The sequence below is a fragment of the Anthonomus grandis genome, chromosome 6 (assembly GCF_022605725.1).
Source record: "Anthonomus grandis grandis chromosome 6, icAntGran1.3, whole genome shotgun sequence".
In the NCBI taxonomy this organism is placed as follows: Eukaryota; Metazoa; Arthropoda; class Insecta; order Coleoptera; family Curculionidae; genus Anthonomus; species Anthonomus grandis.
Genome location: NC_065551.1, coordinates 17135201 through 17156567, shown reverse-complemented (window position 1 = coordinate 17156567; position 21367 = coordinate 17135201). Strand labels below are relative to the sequence as shown.

Here is a 21367-nt window from a genome sequence, read left to right as displayed (position 1 = left end):
TTTTTGTTCCAAAAAGCTTATAATTTAATATTGTACTATTTTATTTATGAGCATGTTTATTTTTAAATAAATAAACCATTGAATATTATTGTTATTATTATAACGTATCCGGAAAAATCATAATGGAATGTCATCCTTTGTAATTAATTAACCATATTAAATACAAAAATAATATTTAAAAATTCGATAGAAATTAAATTCGATAGATATAGTAAAAAACCGATCGCAGACCACAAGCATAAAGAATTTTAATACAATGTATCGTACCTAAAGCCTCGTTTCCACCGGAGGAACAAATAGCAACATTTTTGTTGCCTTGTGTTTCTTCTTGTTTGTGAATTTAGGAACTTATTAGCAACAAATGTAAACTTTTTGTTTCCACTGACAGAACTTTTTGTTTCTGGCGGTTTCTGGTAACTGAAAGAGAGCAACTTAGTGTTTATACCGCGATTGATAAACATGGATCAAGATGATGAAATAGCTGCAGCAGCGGCGGCCTATATAGTGTTGTCGGCAATAGAGAAAAAAAGAAAGCACAAATATTGGGTGAAACCAAGTCTCTCTGATAGAAGTGAATACGGTGGCATGCACCTACTCAATGCATTAAAAAAAGACGATCTACACATAGGAAATAATATAAATAATGGTAGTGTCAAAATTTTTTTACGAATGTCCAGCACTGATTTTGAATGGTTATTATGTCAAGTTGCCCCAAAAATACAGAAAGAAGATACCAATTATAGACAAGCCATTTCACCAGTGGAACGATTGCTGCTCACACTGTGATTCCTTGCAACAGGCGATTCTTACCATTCCTTGATGTACTTGTTAAAAATTTCAGTACCATCAATTAGTAGAATTATACCAGAAGTATGTCGAGTAATCGCTGAAGTTCTGAAGGATAAACTTAAGGTAAGCAGATACCTCGGTAAATACACAGCTTGTCAATCAAATGACATAATGTAATGAGTAGGCATTTTACTAAAATTTTAATAAAAACTTTTTGAATTGTGAGAAAAAAATTAACTCTATTCTAGAGATATTCTACTTAAATTTTAAATAAAAAATAAAAAAATTCTAATTAGAAACTAAAAGAATATTCTATTTTACAAATAATGTTGCATCAGTAACGTACATCAAGTCCTGCATCTGACATGGCCAGACCTATCGCATGAGATATGGATGATTCTTGAAGATTACTACAAAGCTGCTTTTCTTTTAAGAGTGTCGTATTGTTTGTCTCTGTTTGGGTAAGATAGTTAGTTTCATATGAGCTATTTAGTGATTGCATAGGTGTGTGTATTGTTGAGGCTGGTGTATCAGAAGCATTGGAACTGGATGAGTAATAGTTCTGATTATCTGAATAATATCTTGCTGTGTTGTTATTGGCCGAAGATGTATGCCAACCTTGATACCATGGAAATGGCCGATCATATTTACCCATAGACGCTTCATACAAAATATTAGAGATTAAATGCTCTGCTGAGTTTTTAGCGTTTTCATTTTGAAGATTTTCGATTTTACAGGCAACTAAGTCGCGGAAAATTTGAAAACGATTACGTGGCTTTTTAGTTTGTAGCTGCTTCAGCACTAGATATGCCTCTTCCTGTCGTTCGTCAGTTTCCACCTCAGCTTGTCTTTTCTTACATTTCAGTGTTTTTGGACTTTTAAAGAGGTTAGTTCCCTGTTTACTTTTTTTAGTGCTGCTTGTGGAAGGCGTTGGAGATCTGGTTCTGCTGTCATCAGGCTTTGTAGATGTTTCAGTAATAACAGCAACGGTTTTGTTCTGATTGATTTGTTGTCATTGTTTGCCTCTCCAACAATAAAAAAAGAATCGTTTAATTCATCTGCCTCGTCTGCTATATTAGAATTTTGCGATTTAACTTCCCCGCTGTCCGTTGCACTGCTGCCTGACCCATCATCTTCACTCTGAAAATTAGTTACCCCCTTAAACATAAAAATATTAAATGGAAATGTCTAATTTGTAGTACCTTGTTTTAACTAACCAAAGCTAAATGAATATGAAATACAAATTATATTTATAGAGAGAACAGTTTTGGGTAAACAAATTTACCGATTTTTTTATTTTTTAGATGCCTCAGAGTAGAGAGGAGTGGCTTATTACGGGACATCAATTCGCTAATCTTTGGAATTTTCCTAAATGTGCCGGGGTTATGGATGGTATGGATAAACACATTATAATATAAGCACCAAAACATAGTGGCAGTGAATTTTATAATTACAAGTCCTTCTTCAGTGTAGTGTTATTTATTGTGGCCAATGCAAATTATGAGGTGATGTATCTTAATGTGGGCAGCCAAGGTCGTATATCCGACGGTGGAGTGTTTGACAGTACTCGTTTCAAAAAAATGTTATATGAAAACACGCTCAATTTGCCTGAATCAGAACCATTGCCAGGAGGGACCAAAGCTGTTCCGTTTGTTTTTCTAGGAGATGACGCTTTTCCTATCACCAAACTTATTGAAACCTTACCCTGGCACTCAAAAAAAAGGTTCCTCAAAACGAATTTTTAATTACCGCTTATCACGCGCTAGGCGCATTTCTGAGAACGTTTTTGGAATTATGTCTGCCAGGTTCAGGGTATGAAGAAAACCAAAGCTACTTGAACCCGAGAGAGTTGAATTAGTTGTTGCTGCATGTGTATATCTCCATAATTTTCTGAGAAGCAGTTTACATTCCCGAAAATCATACTCACCTCCTGGCATTTGATTCTGAAGACAAAGATACGGGCAAAATTATCCCAGGTTCTTGGAGAAAAGAAATAAACAACAATATGTTTGCATCACTGCAAAATCAAGCACGTAATTCAACGTTGGAAACTAAACAAGTTCGAGATGAATATGCTCAATATTTTATGTCACTCGAAGGAATGGTTCTATGGCAAAATAATTTTTAACTTTGTATGAAAATTACAAATAAAAAAAAATACATACCTCACTTGTAGTTATTCCTTTTTCAGTACATTTTCTAACTTTGTTCCTGTCCGCAAGAAACAACAAGACTTAATAAGCAAACCACTTTGAAATAAAAATGGCGCCGGCTCCCGACTTTTTTAAAGTACAATATTTTTTTCTTTCTCTATAGAATTGTGCAATAATATTTTTCTTTTCACTTCTTCTATATTTTAGCCTGTTTTTTCTGCCAATGTTGTCCAAGCATCGTGTTTCGCATTTCTACATTTATACTGGGCGTGCTTTGTATTCCATAAAAACTCAAAAAGCTTATAGTTTTCGATTAATTCAAGCATTAACTCATTTGTCCACATGAACAGCATTTTTCTATTTATTTCACACGTCCGACCGACTATAAATTATTCGACATTCGCCGTCGAGTCGCACTAGACAAAAACAAGTTACTACAAGTTGCACTATCTGTTTCCACTCAGACAACAATATGTTTCTGTTCCCTGTTATTACCGAATTTCTTTTGAAGTTTACCTCTAAAACTGGAAACCACCAACAATCGCAAACATGCAACATTTGTTGTCGAAACAAGAAGAAACACATAGGAACTTTGGAAAACATTTTTTAGCAACGAGCAACAGACACAATAGTTCCTTCATGTTTCTCCGGTGGAAACGTAGCTAACGAAAGTAAATGAGCCAAATTACACATGAAAACTAAAACGAAATCTAAAATCTTATATTTTCAAGGACGATTGATAACCCACCTCAGGTGCAAATAGTTTTGTAATGAAATAAACTGTTATCGTACATAGTGAACCAAATTACGTATATAAAAAAAGCTATAATTTCACAATGACTCAGAAAAATATATAAAATGCCGTAGAATCCTAATCTTTTACCATTAATAAGAATTATTAATTTATAATTAAGTGGACTTAAATATAAAAAAATGAAATAAAAGCTTTCTTTTAATTTGGAAACACTTGCTCCGTATATATAAAAACAAGCGCTTGCATTCATTTCGTTTTTAATAATTTTTAGGTGTGCCATACAATAAGATGGCCACACACTTTCACCGTCATTACACTTTCTGCTAACTGCAGGCCTTTGCAGTGAGCCGCTAATAATACTTAAGAAAAAAGTAAGCATATCTTCAAATCTTCATGGGTTAGTTATCAGATTGATTAAAAAATCTAATAAATGATAATTTACTATTTAAGCGTGAAAAATTTCCTTAAAAAAAATTACAAAACCTGAATAAGTTGAAAACCACTTGACATTTCTGGATCATGAGCATTCATACTATTTGTAGAAAAACATTGCAAGAGCAAAATCGACGTTTATGTTCGGAGCAAATAATTAATCAACATTAAAATACTTGTTTTTTTAAAATTTTTCTAAAAGTAAGACATGAATCTAAAAGTCTTTTCAGTTTAACCAAAAAAAATTTTTAGGGTGTATTCAGGTTAAAGCAAGTTCTTTCGAAATTTAAGACTTAAACTGTTTTTTAACACGCAAAACTGTTTTTCTGGGATTAAATACAATACCAGTAGCGCCATTCCGTAAATATATTAATAAAAACTATTAAATAATATAAGGGTCTAAAGTATCCTAAGCTAATCCACGTACATCTTAGGCACATTAGTGTTTCTATCGTACTACCTGAAGAACGCCAAGGTCGATGCGGCCATACCATTCTTTGACCCCGGCAAGGCCTCGTTTATATTTGTAAGATTGAGCGCTAGCTCGACTAAATTGGCACAAATACATAAACAAAAAGGCTGCTTATGGTTATATCTTAAGATATTGGTTATTAAAAGTACAGTTAAGTAAATAACAGCTTCGTTAGTGGAGCAGTGTGGCGTTAATGTGTTTCCTTAAACCGCATTGAGAGGTTTTTAAGAGTGAACTTTTCGAAGTTTTGCACTTAAATGAGCTCTTTTAATAAATAGAGGTTGTATTACCAAATATTTCTAGTTGAATGTAAACTAAATATTTCTAGAACAACATTTTAATAGTATGTCTTACAAGTTTTTTAATTTGTTTTTATATCTTATCTAGATACGAGTCTGTGGTATAAGGTAAAGGCAGCCACAATTTATGTGTAATTTACAACAGGTCACCAACCTTATACAGGTACAACCTTACCTGTGAAGGTTGGATAGCTAAATAAACATAAAAGATGTTTACTGGTTGGGTGTTTTTCAAACAAAATGAACGCTAAAAAATAGCTACAGCGTTGATGATTGTACTTTTTTACCTGTTCTTTCTTCTTTTTACACCTAACAAAAGTAATATATTTTTTTAGAAAAGAATTGGGCTTCAGTTAAATAGGAAGTTGAAACATTATTTCCAATTTTCTAAATCTGATTTGGATTTGCTTCAGTAATTTTAATAGATAATTTAATGGTAGTTCACTTTGTATTTTATGAGGAAAAATCAAACTGGACCGGTATTCAAGTAGTTTGCTGTTGAATTCGACACTCATGAAAGATTACAAATATTAAGCTTTGTATAATTGGAAGGTACAACAGAATATATTTTTTTTAATTTTTCGTCATCTTTACTGCATTTAAACTATATCTGGTTTATCATCAAATCTTCAGAGGCCTCTGTACACTGACCATTTTCCTATGTTATATCAAGACTTGGCAGTTTAACGATAATTCAGCTTGTATTTTAGGAGGGAAAAATCAAACAAGATCGTTATTTAAGCATTTTGCCATTGAACTTGGCACTCATAAAAGATTATTAATATGAAGCTTTCTATGATTAGAAAGTACAACAAAATATTAATTTTTATTTTTTTTTGTCATATGTACTGTACTTAACCTATATCTGGGTTATCGTTAGATCTTTAAACGCCTCCTGTATATAGACTTTCCGTTTTCATATATTATATTCGTATTTGATAGTTTAACGGTAGTTCACCCTATATTTTGACAGGAAAAACATCAGACTGGTATGATATGTAAGCATTCAGCCATGGAACTCGACTTTTATTTTACATCATCTGTACTGTATTTAACCTATTTCTGGGTTATCGTCTTTTTTACACTGACCATTGTCCTCTATTACATATTACATTGATATTTGACAGGTGGACGGAAGTTCACTTGTAACAAAATATAGATTTTTCAATTTTTCGTCATCTGGATAGCTAATCTATAATTGGTTTATATACAATGACCACTGTCCTCTGTTACGTTAATATTTGCTTGTTGATCGAAATTTAAGTATTTTGCCACGGAACTCGACACTCAGGAAACATTACTAATATGAAGCTTTGTATGAAAAGAAAGTATGTACAACAAAATAATGATTTGTAAATTTTTTGTCATCTTTACTGCATTTAACCTATATCTGGATTATCATCAGACCTTCAGATGCCTCTAAATATACACCGACCATTGTCCTCTAGTACATTGAAATTTGACAGTTTAACGGGTGTTCACTTTGTATTGTAGGAGGAAAAAATTTGACAGGACCGGTATTTAAGAATTTTGCCATTGAACTTGGCATTCATCAAACATTAGTAATTTGAATCTTTGTATAAGTACAACAAAATAGTGATTTTTTCATTTCTTATCATCATTATTGCGTTTAAACTATATCTGGATTATCGTCTGATTTTTAGAGCCCTCTGTGTATACACTGACCATTGTCCTTTGTTACATTCAGATTTGGCAGGTTAACAGTAGTTCATCTTGTATGTTAGGAAGGAAATCATTATACTGGATCGGTTTTTAAGCATCCTACCATTGAACTCGACACTCATGAAGAATTACTAATATGAAGCTTTGTATGACAAGAAAGTACAAAAAAATATTAATTTTTCAATTTTTCGTCATGTCTACTGCATTTAACCTATATATGCATTACCGTCAGACCTTTGTATGCCCTCTGTATATGCACTAACCATTTTCCTATGTTAGATTGAGATTTGGGAGTTTAACGGTAGTTTACCCTACATTTTGAGGGAAAACAGCAGACGCTTTTTAAGCATTCTGTCGTTGAACTTGGCACTTATGAAGGATTAGAAACATGAAACTCTGTATGAAAAGTAAAATGGAAAGATATTGATTTTTCGAAATTTTTTTGAAAATTGAATTTTTCTTACATAATTTATCCGTATGATAAGAATGATTTTATTATCCTTTATGATAGTTTCGTCTTAAATGAGTTAATATCTGATAAATTTAAGAATAGATATAGATTTTTTGATAGCATTTTATTTCTCTATTATAGGTATATAAGCTTGAAATTGTATTTTTCTAACGTAATTTACCCCACGACTTAAGACACTTATTATTTCAGTAGGATCTGAGAGGGAGGGACTATCATATAAAAAATACGAAAAATACTGATTTTTTTTAACCATTTTCATTGGCTTGTTTTTCTTATGCAATTAACCACACTATTCATTTTATCCCAGGATTTTTTTAAATTTCATCCCTTCCATATTTCAGTTCTTTAATACTTTACTTACCGCAGTACTTCCTATTTACTACATTACAGAATATGATATTTTCTTAGAATATTATTACATAATTTGCTACAAAATGCATTTTATCACCGCTTTTTTTCATTTATTGCTAATGTGAACAGGTATGCATGTAATTGCATCAACAACCTGGGCTTGCATAATTATGCAACAAATCATTAATTGATTGTGTGTGGTTTTTTTATTTATTTTATTGGCAATGTTAAGTAACGCCCCTGGCAACTACGTTAGTTTACGTAAACATGTAAAAATCCAGTGGCGTAGCTAAAGTGGTGAAAATTTCACCGAGGAAGACTTGGTTCATATTACATATTCCGAAGTTCTACCCTCGAGAGAAATAACAATATTTCTCTTACTCTTTTAGATAAAGGGAGAGTTAGAATACACAAATATTAATAAAATTTCAACATTCACGTAACAACCGAAATTTTTTCATCCCATCACCGTTTCATAACTGCCCTCTTTTCCTTGACAAAATTTATTACAAAAACCCACAAATGCTTCTTCAAGCTCTTCTTATACGAGCACAGTTTATTACGTAAAGCTCGCATTCTTCGGTATGTTGTACGGCTAACGGGCCTCACCTAATAATTCCTATTAATCTATTATGCTATTAATATTTATAAGGAAATAGATTGGAAGATATAGTTGCCTTTATTTTACCGGTTTGTTATATAAACCAGCGTGTTATGTATTTGTGTTAATAGTAAAGTTGGTAATTAGGTATAAACATTATTAGAAATAACAATCATTATAAGAAATTATCTGAAATGTTATAATTGAATAGAGGTTTAAAGCAAAATGGTTTATCGGGATCCATTTACTAAGTACTAGTAGTTATACTTGGCCTTAGATAGAAATCATTTGCAGTTTCTGCTAAGGCAAAGTAAAAACATTAACCCTTTTTCCTTGGCAATTGAAAATATACTAATTTTCCTTTAAATGATGAAATTGTTTTCAAGATAAGTTTCTTGACATTCTCCATATTTTCTATTAATATACTAAATATTCTTTTACAAGCATAGAAAGTTATCTGAAAAAATACTCCTGTTACTTCTATAAATCGGAAAAAATCATACAAGCCAATTAATTAATTCAAAAGAAAAACAATAACAAAATCATGTTTGTTGCGCATTTTACAAAAAAAAAGAACAAAAAATCCAGGTCATCGCGATTAGAAATGGTTTCGATTTTTGTTTCGGATGCCATTAGCTGTACAAGAACTGCATGAAAGTTGAACGGTCAAACGCAATTATTAATGGAATCCGCCATTTTTGGATTATTGGAAAATATCTATCGGTCTAAATACTTGTCTATAGGTCATTTGTAATAGAATTTGCATTTAAGAAAGTAATTGTTATTGAATAGGTGACTCAATTAAATATACTGCCATGGATAACAAGAAAATTAAGTGGCATTTAAAAATTATTTAAAGAGATATCTGATTGAACTATACAAAAATCCGTAGATTCTGATTTAATTTTTTAAGGAAATCGTCTGTTCTTTCCTTAAAAATACCATTAATGGACTTTGTGTAGTAAGTGATCAGATTAAATAGTCTGTAGAATTTTTGCAAGTTTTTGTAAGTTTTCACCTTAAAGGACAGCTCTAGTTAAAATCATCGCCTAGACACTAGAATCTATAATAGAAGCCAACTTTCAGTTTCCTGAGGATGATCTTACCGATTGTTGCATTTAGACTAAAATCACAACAGGTTCCTCTCGTAAACAGCAATTTACACAACAATGAATAACACAAGGATTGCCAAAAGATGTTTGTACATCTGTTACTAATTCTCTTAAATTAACAATTACAACATTGCTAAGTAGGCGTTTTACGAATAATTAATTTGTTTTAAGATGTTTTTGTTCAAATGGCGAAATTATCAAATATTTAGTAATTTTTGTGAAAAATACATAAAATATAATGGGTATATATACAGGTCGTTTTCAAAGTTTAGTAATTTTTTTATTGCTTGTAGGACTCGTGAAAAGGACTTGATACACCAAAAATGATCTATATAAAAGATGCATAATAAAAGAGATGAAAAAATAAGATTGATGATAATTTTTTTCATATTTTCGGCGAATTTTGTGTAAATTCTCACCGTTTTTTTTGCTTACTGCTCTTACCGCTTATCAAAGTTTGTGCTATTGCATGATTTTCAGTATGAATCTTTGATACGATCAGTTGTATGTAGTTTTTTAATAGTGCGCATTTCATTTATTTGGTTGTGAAATAATGAACTAGTGGACATGATACCTACCTAAGAAGAGTATCAACAAAATGCAGTTGTAGCATGCAGGTTATATATGGAAACGTTTCCTTTAAGAAATCATCTGGCCCCACCTAAGTTTAAAAATTCAGTTATCAGACTTCTCGACGTATTTACAAGAAGAGTGAGAAGGTCACGCCGGAAGAGTTGCTCAACCTGAAATGTTACAAGTTAAGGAAGACATTTTAGAATATGAGGTATATGAGTATTATAGACCCATAGCAGCTGTAGTTGAAGTTTCTCATAGTAAAGTGTGGAAAACAATACGCTAAGAATAGTATTGTCATTATCAGCGGATACAAGCATTATAACTTGAAGATCATACTAGAAGCCAGTGACTTTTAGAATAGTTTGGAAGAAATTGTACGGAATTAATTTTGTGTACAGACGAGGTCAGATTTACACGTGATAGAGCGCAAAATTTCTGCAACAATTATGTTTGTACAATAGAAAATCCGCATGCTGTAAAAAGATCTAATTTTCAACATAGATTGGACCCTACTTTTTTCCACTTCGACTAGCCGGTAAAATTTATTTAGTTTTTTTACGACACAATCTCCTACAATTATTAGATGTTCCTCCAAATGTAAGACAGAATATGTGGTTCCTACCTAATGGGGCTCCACCATATTTTAGACGAGAAGATCATGAACATCTAAATAATGAGTTTCCGAATAGGATGCAATGCACGCATTTCTTGGTCTCTTCGATCCGCAGATTTAATGCCTTGCGATTTTTTTTCTAGAAAGAGTTGGTGTATCATGATGGAGCAGTAAATACTACGGGAGAACTTCAAGAGCGTATTGAAAATTCTTGTGATTTAAGTGGTGGACACCAGGATTTTATTTTCGAAGCTTGTAGTTTCGTTGTGGATTCAATTCATTGTGGGACAAATTTGAGTAATTTTTGTAGAGACGGTAGCTATTTAACTTAATAAAGTTTAAAAAAAAATCAATTATGTGAAGTACCTCCCTTATTATGGAACTTTTATGTAGGTAGGTTCTGGTATATTAACTTCTTTTAACGTGTTCTATAAGGTGTTGAAACAAATTACTCTCTAAAATCACCCTATATAATAGTTAAGTGTGTGTACTATAAAATGAGTCCTGTTGTTTGTATATCTACCAGAATAACTCTTGTCTTCATGTCCCACATTCTACTTTTATCGCTAGATTCTTGAATTTCTTCCTGTTGTCTGCGTCTTTTTCTATAATGTTATAATAGGATGGGATGGAAAATACCTAAGCTCTGCTTTTTCACTTTGTCTTTTAGAACAAGATCTAGTTTTACGGGCCTCATAGATCGATCAGTATGTATATTCTGATGCCATGTGATTATTCTTATTATCTATTATGTGATTTATTCTTGACAAGGATCGAGCAAGCTGAGACAACATTGTAAATTGTTTCACATTCTGTTCAGCACAGTCTACGTTTTTGTCTTGAGATAGGTAGTTGCGATCGTTTATTCTTGCAGTAACAAGTTCCCTTGTCTTCACTTCTCCATATTCAAGTCACATCTTGGTATCTGCCTTGTTAACAGTTTCTTTTCTTTTTTTCCTTTTTATTTCAACGTTAATTTTTTTTCACTTCTGTTGTTCGTAGCGGACCTCCATATTTGTGAGTCCTCTATCTCTAACTCTTCTTGGGACATAGAGTCTGTCTATATCAGATCTTAGGTGTATGGGACCATGAATTGCCAGAGGCTTCTTTGTTTTCCTACCTAATGCTTTAATTATTGCCTGAGTCCATTTTAATATTTCAAAGCTGCAACACAGAAACTGCTAGCTTATTCTGAGCTCAGTATTGAGAGTTCTTCTGATTCTTCTTAAGTATTCCTAAGTAAGTTTCTTTTTCATCTGCTTGTGACTAATATTTTTATTTTCTTTGATTTGTTCTTTTTTAATGTCTCTTTTGGTTTTTTTTGCTCTCGCATTGAAATCCAGTAGAGTAGTAGTAGTAGTAGTAAGGGTGGGGGAGCTAGAGCTCGGCAAGTAGGCCTGAGCAGTCCCTTTTCGCCAACCTCGGCGCCACTCCCAATGCGCGGTCCTCACTGAGTCCTTTTAATAAAGGCTTACGCGTTGTCCCAGTCCAGATCTTTAAGATCTTCCCGCTGGAGTGTCGTTGCTCCGAAAATTTTCCTTCTCAGTCGACTCCACCTATCACAGATACCTAGTATGTGGTATGAAAATTCTTTCCCTGTACCGACCAATTCGGACAGAGTGGTTTTTCTCTTATACCAAGAAGGTGTAGATGCCTGTTTAGACTGTTGTGCCCGGTCAGGATTCCCACCAAGTCTTTGATACTTTGTCGGGTCTTTGTTAGCAGTCGCCTTGCTTTAGAGCCGTTATGGTCTGATATCATTCCCTTGGCCTGTCTACATCCTTCTGTCCTTCTCTAATTCTTCCTTGTATTTTCCCAGGCCCAATTATTAAGTGCCTGGGAGATTTGTTTTTTGCTAAGGCCGAGACAAGATTCGGAGCCTACAAAGGGGAACCTTGTCTTGCCAATTCGTCGGCCCGCTCATTGCCCTTAACATCTTGGTGTCCTGGGACCCACCTCAGTCTCACTTCCTTGTGTGCTGCAAGCCTTTCCAATGCGTCTCTGCATTCCTGGACTAGCGCTGAGGTGACCCTAGGTTTCTGAATCGCCTTGAGGGCAGCTTGACTATCGGAGTAGATGCAAATCCCCCCGTTACCTTCCAACGCCTCTTGTTTGTTCGCTACTTCGAGTATAGCAAACACCTCCGCTTGGAAAACTGTGGTGTTTTTCCCTAGCGGGAAGGATTCCCCTGTGTTCGGTTCCATCCTGTACACTCCGGCTGAATTGGTGCTTTTCATTCATGATCCATCTGTGTACCAGACCTGAAAACCACTTGGCTTTTTAACTTGGTTCGCCGACCATTTCTCCCTTGTCGGGATTTCGACTTGAAACCCGTCTTTAACCTTAGTTTGCCACTTTCTGTAGTGCATCTGAATGTTAGAATTGGTATGTTCTTACACATCCTGAGAGCAATCGTCATATGGCCTTGTCCTAAGTGAAAATTGCGCCACCCTCCGCTATCTCTCATCTTATACGCCGCCATGACCTCCCTCTCAATCCAGACTGGGAGGTCCGGTAGCCCAAGAAGAATATTTAGTGGTGCCGCAGGTGTTGTTCTTATAGCTCCAGTAATTCCCAAGCAGACCAGTCTTTGCAGTCTGGTCAGCTTTTGGGCGTTGGTGACCTTCAATACGGCTGGCCACCATACCACGGATCCGTACGAGATCCGCGGTCATATGACTGCGGTATAAAGCCACTGGAGAACGTGGGGTTTAAGACCCCACCTTGTACCTACTTTTCGCCGTAATTGCCATATTAGGGCCGTTGCCTTATTTACTGCCTGCTCTACGTGAGTTTTAATCGTGAGCTTGCTGTCTAAAATGACTGCCAAGTATTTGACCTGCTGCCTCAAAGTTAGGCGAGTCTGATACATAATGGGAGGTTTAAAGCCTATCAAATTCCGCCTCTTAGTAAAGAGAATGAGCTTGGTCTTTTCGGGGTTGACCGACAGCCCTGTCTCCCGACATCACTGTTCCACTATCCTGCACGCGACTTGCATTCGCTCACAGACTGTGTTCACGAATTTACTCGTGACCATCACTAGTCCGTCGTCCGCGTATGCCTGTGCATAGAATCCTTTAAGTTCTAGCTTCCTGAGGAGACTGTCCATCACCAGGCACCAAAGGTGTGGCGAAAGGCAACTGCCTTGCGAGCAGCCGCCTTTCACCATGGCCTCGACACGACAGTCTCCCAGTGTAGCACTGATCTTCCGGTCTTCCAGCGCCGTTTTGACCCACCTGACAAGATGAGCTGGAGTGCCCCTGGTCAGGAGGGCTTGGCAGATAGTACCTGTTTTTGCCTTATCAAATGCTCCTTCCACGTCAAAGAAAAGAGCAAGTGCTATTTCCTTGTTCTCTATGGCTTTTTCAGCTTTGCTCACTACAGAGTGAAGTGCCGTTTCCGTCTACTTCCCTTTCATGTAGGCATGCTGATTCCTATGTAGTGGCGATTCTATTAGAATCTCCTCTGTTATATACCTGTCTATAGTCTTTAGTAGAAATGAAGTCAGGCTTATTGCCCTAAAGGACTTTGGTTGACGGTCGTTTTTCTTGCGCGGTTTTGGGATAAAGACCACATTTGCCGCCCTCCATGTTAGTGGAACATACTCCATTGCAATGCTGGCCTCAAAAACTCTCTTTAAGTAAGGCAGTGTGGTTTCGAGGCCTACTTGCAACATCATGGGTATGATTCCGGCAGGCCCGCAGCCTTATATCGACGAAACTCACCCACTGCCCAAGCTATGGCTTCGTTTGTTACTATGTTTTTGGCGAGGTTCCAGTCAGGCTCCGGATCTGGTTCCTCGCCCCAAGGTGCAGCGTTTCTTTCTCCAGGAAGGTGAGTTTTATGGAGAAGCTCGATGATCTCTTCTTTGTTTGAGGTCTATAGTTCACCTTTCTTCAGGCATCCTATCTCGGTTTTCCTGTCAGAGCCCAGTAGCTTCAGAAGACGGGCTGTGTCTGAGAGAGATTCCATCTCTCCACAGAACTTGTGCCAGCAGTCTCTTTTGCATCGTCGGACTTCGTTTTTGAATTTCCTTCTAGCTGTTAAGTATAAATCTCAGTTCTCTTGAGTTCCCCCTTGAGAGCGCGGTGGTGCGACCTTCTTACGTCTTTTTTGAGACGGTCCAAAATGTCATTCCATCAGAGCAATCTCTTGTTGCCAACTCTGTTGCGGGGAGAAATTTAGTATAAGTTTTATGTATTAAAGAGCTGAGGGGAGCCAATGCAAGTATAAAGAGAAGAGGCGACAACGAGCCTCTTTCATAAATTTTACGTCTAGTTCGGATGTTCTCGACGGTTATTGTTTCAGAGACAGTAGGCAAGTGGAAGTTGATGTTCCATCATGCCATCAGCTTCTTTAGATCGATTATCATTATTTCTAATGCTTGTTGCAATTTCAAGCATTCCAATAGGCAGCTTTGACTGGTCATTACGACAACCATCTTATACTGGTCATTATATTGTTTATGGTCTTGAGGCAGCTCATGGAAACCAAAAAAATGGTTTCCATGATCAAGACAATGGAAAACCAAGAACGGTTTATAAATGAACCAAAGTCTATATACTTCAACGATATGTATAAATGTTGAAATATTTATATCGACTTTTCTATACCTATTTGCTATCTGAGTTGTCTCGCTTTTTGGTATGAAATAAGTTTTACCCTTATTTATTACTATTACTAATTTATTTTAAAAAAACGCAATCCTGCTTTTTACTGCTTTTTGAGTGTGGGATATCCTTTATTTAAAATAAATTTGCTTCTACCGTAAAAAACTTAATCATAATATTTTATGTCTTGCAATTAACTAAGAAAATTATTGTTAGTTGTAGTAGACCATGATAATTTTTAAGCAAAACTCTATCAAGGCTGGTATCTTGGCTATAGACTAGATTTTTCTACATTCTTGGGTAGGTGTTTTAACAACTGCGATTAATAATTGCAAATTAATTCAAATTTGTAACAATTGCTTAACTGGCAAGGCGAAATATTTGCATTTAAGATAACGGATATTGATTAAGAATGGATATAAATCATTCTGCGCTATATATGTTTTATTACAGATTTTTTTTTGATAATGAATGTTATATTAGTGAAAAAATCTTAAAAATCATTAGAAAACGGACTAGACTTTACCCCTGTAAAAAAATTTTTTTTTCAATATATATTGATGTTTCGAAAAATATTTGTAGTCATCATAAATATGCAACCCCATGAGATTTTTCTGATATTAATGGTTAAGTGAAATGAACAATAAGTTAAAAAAACTAAAACTAAAAATTTTTTTTAAATAAAGCAATGACGTATCTTCTATAACATTGTGTTCTTCTTTCCTCTCACATTTTTAATAACTTAAGGGATTCTTAGGATTTCAGGAAGGATTCATAGTGATGCCACTGGCCATGCTTACTACTGTTTTTCGTACAATTTTAAAGGTAAATTTTTAGCTAGTTGTAAATAAAGAATGTTACAAGAGTTTTTAACTATTTATAAATTTGTACTAAATTCGACTAGTGCGCGTCAACAAATTTATTTTATTAATACGGTATTTTATATTTAAATGGAAGAAATTCGCTCTGCTGCGTACCCACTGACCACGCATATTTTTTTTACATTTAAAAAATATGATTTAGATTTATTAGTTAACATAGTAAAGAGTAAAAGACGTTGGTAGTACTTTAGGCCATTTAAAAATTTAGGCGTGGCTAGAAGAGGCTACTTATTCCATATACATATACAGTAGTAGCCAAAACTAAATAGAAAAAGTATTATTTTTATATAATTGTTTAAAGATTTACCCACAGATCCACTAGATTTTAAATTATTATCATTTGTAAGGCGGTCTATAAAAAGATACCAATAAATTTCTGTTAATAATTTTGCTTGCTATCAGATAAAGCAATAATATAAATATAGCTGATCAAAAGTAGATAGACAAAAACAATTTTGGAATTATTTTTTTGTCTAGATATGTATAAAATAAAATTAGTATAGTATTGCTTCTCTTTAACTCAAGGTGCAACATGCCACGCGGAATTAGATTCTCTCTTGATTTAAAACAACGCATTATTAATGCATATCGCGCAGGTGATCGTCAAATTGATATTGCTCGTAGATTTGTTGTTAAAAGAAAAGCTGTTTGGGCAATTATCAAAAGATATGAAAGGACAGGATCATTAGAGCCAAAAAATAAATCTGGTCGGCCAAAAAAAATGGACATTAGAGCTGTCCGCAAATTAAAACAAATTAGCCAGAATAACCCTTTCATGACTTCTCGTTAAATTCAGATAGAATTACAGGCTCTAGGGATTTGTAATGTGTCCTCAAGGAAGGTGTCCTCAAGTAAGACGAAGGTTAGTAGAAGAGATCTATTTGCACGTAGGCCAGCAAAAAAACCATTGCTTTCAAAAAAGAATCGCTTAGCCCGATTGGAATTTGCCCATCAGCATATACACTGGACAAAGCATGAATGGAAACGTGTTTGCTGGAGCGACGAATCGAAGTTTAATTTGTTTAATTCCTATGGAATTCCATATGTTAGACGTCCTTCTGGCCAGCGTTTGAATCTTAAGTACACAAAACCCACAGTTAAGCATGGAGGTGGATCAGTGATGGTTTGGGGTTGCTTCTCAGGTTATGGAATGGGCCCGTTACATCGCATAGAGGGCATAATGGACAGGTTTATGTACAGGGATATTCTCAGAGATGTTATGTTGCCCTATGTCGAAGACAATTTACCATTGAGATTTCAATTTCAGTAAGATAATGACCCGAAGCATTCCTCCAAAATTATGAAGCAATTTTTCGAAGAAGAAAAAATACCAGTTTTTAAATGGCGATCCCAGTCACCCGATTTTAATTCCATCGAAAATTTATGGGAAATTGTAGATCGTGATATTAGGGATACAAACTATTCAAATAAAGGTGAATTATTCGAACGGTTGCAACAGAAATGGAAAATAATTGGTTTTAAACTCATAGACAATCTTATTGAATCAATGCCACGTAGATGTCAGGCTGTAATAGACAATAATGGGTATTTTACAAAATACTAATATTGTAGATGGTTTAGTTTGTAATTTAAAAAAATACTTCGAAAAAAAAAAGAGTATTGGTTATTTTTTAAATTTGCCTATCTACTTTTGTCCAGAGTATATTTAGTTATTTCTTATCATTTACCAAATTAGGTGATTGTTTCTAAAGAATGTTTTATTATTTTTATACATGTTTATGTTGCCCATAATATACTTAAATATCTTTATTATAAAATTTTTATTTCCTTTGATTTTTTTTTAAAAACCATTTGTTTATCTACTTTTGGCCATTACTGTACGTTTGTTTTACTTAAATTCTTACTTATGTGTTGCCTCTGACCACGCATAACTTTTTTGTGCATTTTCAAAAATTAACTTAAACTTATTATTTAATTTAATCAAGGATAAGAAACGTTGATAGAACTTTAAGCTATTTAAAAATATGTCCTAAAAATATCATATTAGAACAATTTGAAAAGTTAGCCCTGAGAATAAAAAAAAATTAAAAAAGTTTGGCCCATTTTATAATTTATATTAAACACAACAGGTGCGTGGCCAGAGGCTACGCATCACCATAAAATTCTTTATATTACCACAATTTTTTACATTTAAATGAAAGCAGTTCTTCGTGATGCCTTGTCTTTGGCCACGCATAACTTGTTTTTGTACAATTTTAAAAATTATTTAGTTTTATTATATTTTAAGGCTGGGAATGTTGATAGAACTGTGAACCATTTAAAAATACTTTGTTTTTAGGCACCAACAGAATTGTTTCTATTGTCATAGTTTTCTAATTGAGTGGAGATTGGACACGCATAATGTGTCTTTGATTACAATTATTATAATTTTCACTATCATATCACAAATGTTTCTCCATCAAATTAAAAAATCTCTAAAATTCCCTAATTTGGCATTTCAGAGTCAATTCGATCTACAGGAAAAAAAACTTACTTAAAAAAAATTATATATTTTTTAATTAGGTTACTTAGTGCGATATTTAATTTTTAAATATTAACTAAGTAATATAATGCCAAATAAAAAAAAAGGAAATCAATATGAAATTTTATCGGTTTTTTATAAATGTAAGTCTCCCGGTCCGTGACACACACTCTGTATAATATTTGGAATTAGCCAACAGAATTAATTAACTAATTAAATGTAATTTTATTGGCATTTAGAAATACCAAAAACTCCAAAAAAAAAAAATTGAAAACAATGAGCATTTCAATTTGCATTGACATTTGTTGCAATCCTCAATACGCAGATTTCTGTAATAAATATTTTTAACAATTATATTCTTCAAGCCTGTGGCACACCTTATAAGTGCTCATCACCATTTAATAGAATAACCATCCATCTTGCCTCTTCTTGCACATTCACTTTGCAACCCATTTAATACATAATAATTATTAAAATAAAATTACCTGAATATTTGTCCTTCGTACTTCAACATAAAGCCAATTATCCGTGGCAAACGCTATAGCTAACAAAGCGACAGCTATAATGCTAGTGATCGTAGCTAAACTAAGAGTAACAGCGGAACAAGGCATCTTGTACGTACTCTTCAAACAAACCGAGAGATCCCTAAGAAAATTCAAAAATCCCGGAAATTAATCACTACTTGACGTCGCGTCAATCACGGGCCATATTTCGGACAAAAAAAAACCAGGTCGCTTAAGAACCAACAGTCAAAATCAAAATTCAAGAAGGAACTACTCGGTCGAAAGTGGTACTTAGATGTAGCCTCGAGTTACCGCGGAACTGGTTTTCGTCGTCTATGTATAAGAAAGTTGAAAATAGCTGTTGTTTCATACCGTAAAGCCTGAATGGTTGTCTATATGTTTGACTACCTGCGAGATACCATCATGGGTCTGTGACTAATAGCGCCATCTGGTAAGGAAGAAGATTATTTATATATTTAATAGTGAAGATTGCTTTTCTTTTGGGTGGAATAAGTTTAATGGTACCAACAGGTACCATGGGAATGATTTGAAATATGAAATTTTTTCCCGCACAATGGCGTGTTTGGTATAATTTCGAAGTTCTCGATAATATTGTAAACGTGAGTGTATTTTATCTTTCAGATAATTATTATAAGCTTTATCCCGCAATATCATTAAAAATTGAATATAAGGAGTAATCCATGGTCTATTTTCTCTTTCAGTAGTTTTGTTCCGAATAATAGAAGCATGCTTATTGATTAAACTTGAAATGTTGGAGTTAAATAATTCTAATATTATATTAACATCTCTCACGTGATAAATATCTTCCCATGGCAAACAATATGCATCTAATTTAAGGGTGTTATACTGGAGATCTTTATAGTTTCTATATTCCAAATACCTTTCGCCTACTTCATTGAGTTTCATTTATAAGTTTATGTACATACCTACATTGATTTTTTTTGGCAAGTATCATATTTTTTATGTTTTTAGAAAAAAGGAAAAAGTAAGAATAGAAAATTGAAATTCGTTTTTTTTTTCTGTTTTTAGTAGAATAAGTTTTCAATCCATAAAAACAACTTTTATGGATTAAAAAGTTGTTTTTTATAATATGATTTTTAAAACTGCGTATCTTAGAAACAGTTGAATAAAAGTAAGGCATGCCATACATCAAAATGTTTATAATTTTTGGTAGAATCCAAAAAATGTAATTACCTACAGGGTATTGAAAATAAGTGTGTTGGTATTGACCACGGCTACAAAATTTTTTTTAAAAAAAGCGCGAAAAAACGTATGCGAGCGTTTATCCGAACACGCCCTCATTAATTTTTTATTGAATTTGTTCCATATCTTTGCCGTTCACTGTACATTTCTAATAGCCAATAAATTAGGCTTTCACACAAATCATGATTTGTTGTACAATTTACCATGCGGTACGAAAATACAGTAGACTCTAGCTCCCATGTTTTCATACCAAACTTTTTTTATTTACCACTCCGTGCTTTTTACAAAAAATCAATTGCTACGAGACATAAATATAAAAATAATATCATAGCGCTAAATACCATGTAAATAAAATAATTCAAGAGGTTTATCTTTCATCTCGGGAAAATTCTTAAATCTGAAAGATGTCGGACCCTTCCAAGCATTTAAATGGATGTTTTTCGGCGCAGGCAATTCTGAAGTTTTTATTTTCTTTATCATTGTGCAATTTTTTTCTATATGTAAAATAAATCGACTGGCTCAAAAACCGCTTTTCGCAAATTACTAACAAAACACTACCATGTGTTATGTATTATGTCACAAAAAAAATAGAAAATAAAATTCGCCAAGAAAATATGAAATATTGCCAAATCACAAGATACATAAAATATATGGTTAATGCATAGAGAGATGGAAAACGTTTGAGGTCTAGTTTGTGTATTTAATATTACTGTGTTGCTGGAAGTCAGACAAGGACAAAATAATGCAGCTTACAAATGCAGCGTCAATTTTTCAGTTACACGTTTTCCCTTACGACAGCATCAGACTTAAAGTAAATAACAAAACTACAGGGTGATTGATGATTGATATATTTCCACATACCGCTAATGTACCGTCCTGTTTTGTTTTGAGTCTTTTTTAATCATACTTTGCTATACCTATCTCTAGCGGTTTTTGAGAAAAAAATAATTTTGCGTATTTTTTGTTAAAAATGGGGGAATAACTAATTGTTTATTTCTCAGCCATTTAAGTTCCTAAAAAGCTCAAATTTTAAAAACCACTTTAAGAGACCATCTTCATTAAGTCCCCATAACCCAATTTGATCAACATTATACAGCGTCGTCGAAAATTTAATTAAAATTCTTCATTTACTAATATTGACAGTTTAAATACCTTTAATTGAATATGACACATTCCTAAAGCTAAATAGCCGCGTTTTAGAAATAAATACTTACTTTCGTAAAATTTAATAATTTTAAACATTTTTATTTTGGAAACTACTCAGTTAGCGATGAAAATGGCACAATGGTTTAATGACAGTGACAGTTTTAGTTATAGTATTATTATTATGTTTTATAATAAACATTATTATTAAGTAGTT

At 33.8% G+C, this 21367-nt stretch overlaps 1 protein-coding gene across 2 annotated transcripts in view; it reads right to left on the bottom strand.

The window, feature by feature from the left end:
* Positions 1–19122, bottom strand: part of LOC126738036 (uncharacterized) — a 50290-nt gene extending 31168 nt beyond the window's left edge. The window contains exon 1 of one of the 2 annotated variants that reach the window (XM_050443203.1): positions 18766–19122. In XM_050443203.1, coding sequence (XP_050299160.1) covers positions 18766–18891 — 126 coding nt within the window. In that variant the 5' untranslated portion in view covers positions 18892–19122. The remainder of the gene's footprint in view (positions 1–18765) is intronic. The other variant, XM_050443202.1, reaches the window with a different exon arrangement.
* Between the last annotated feature and the right edge of the window lie 2245 nt (positions 19123–21367).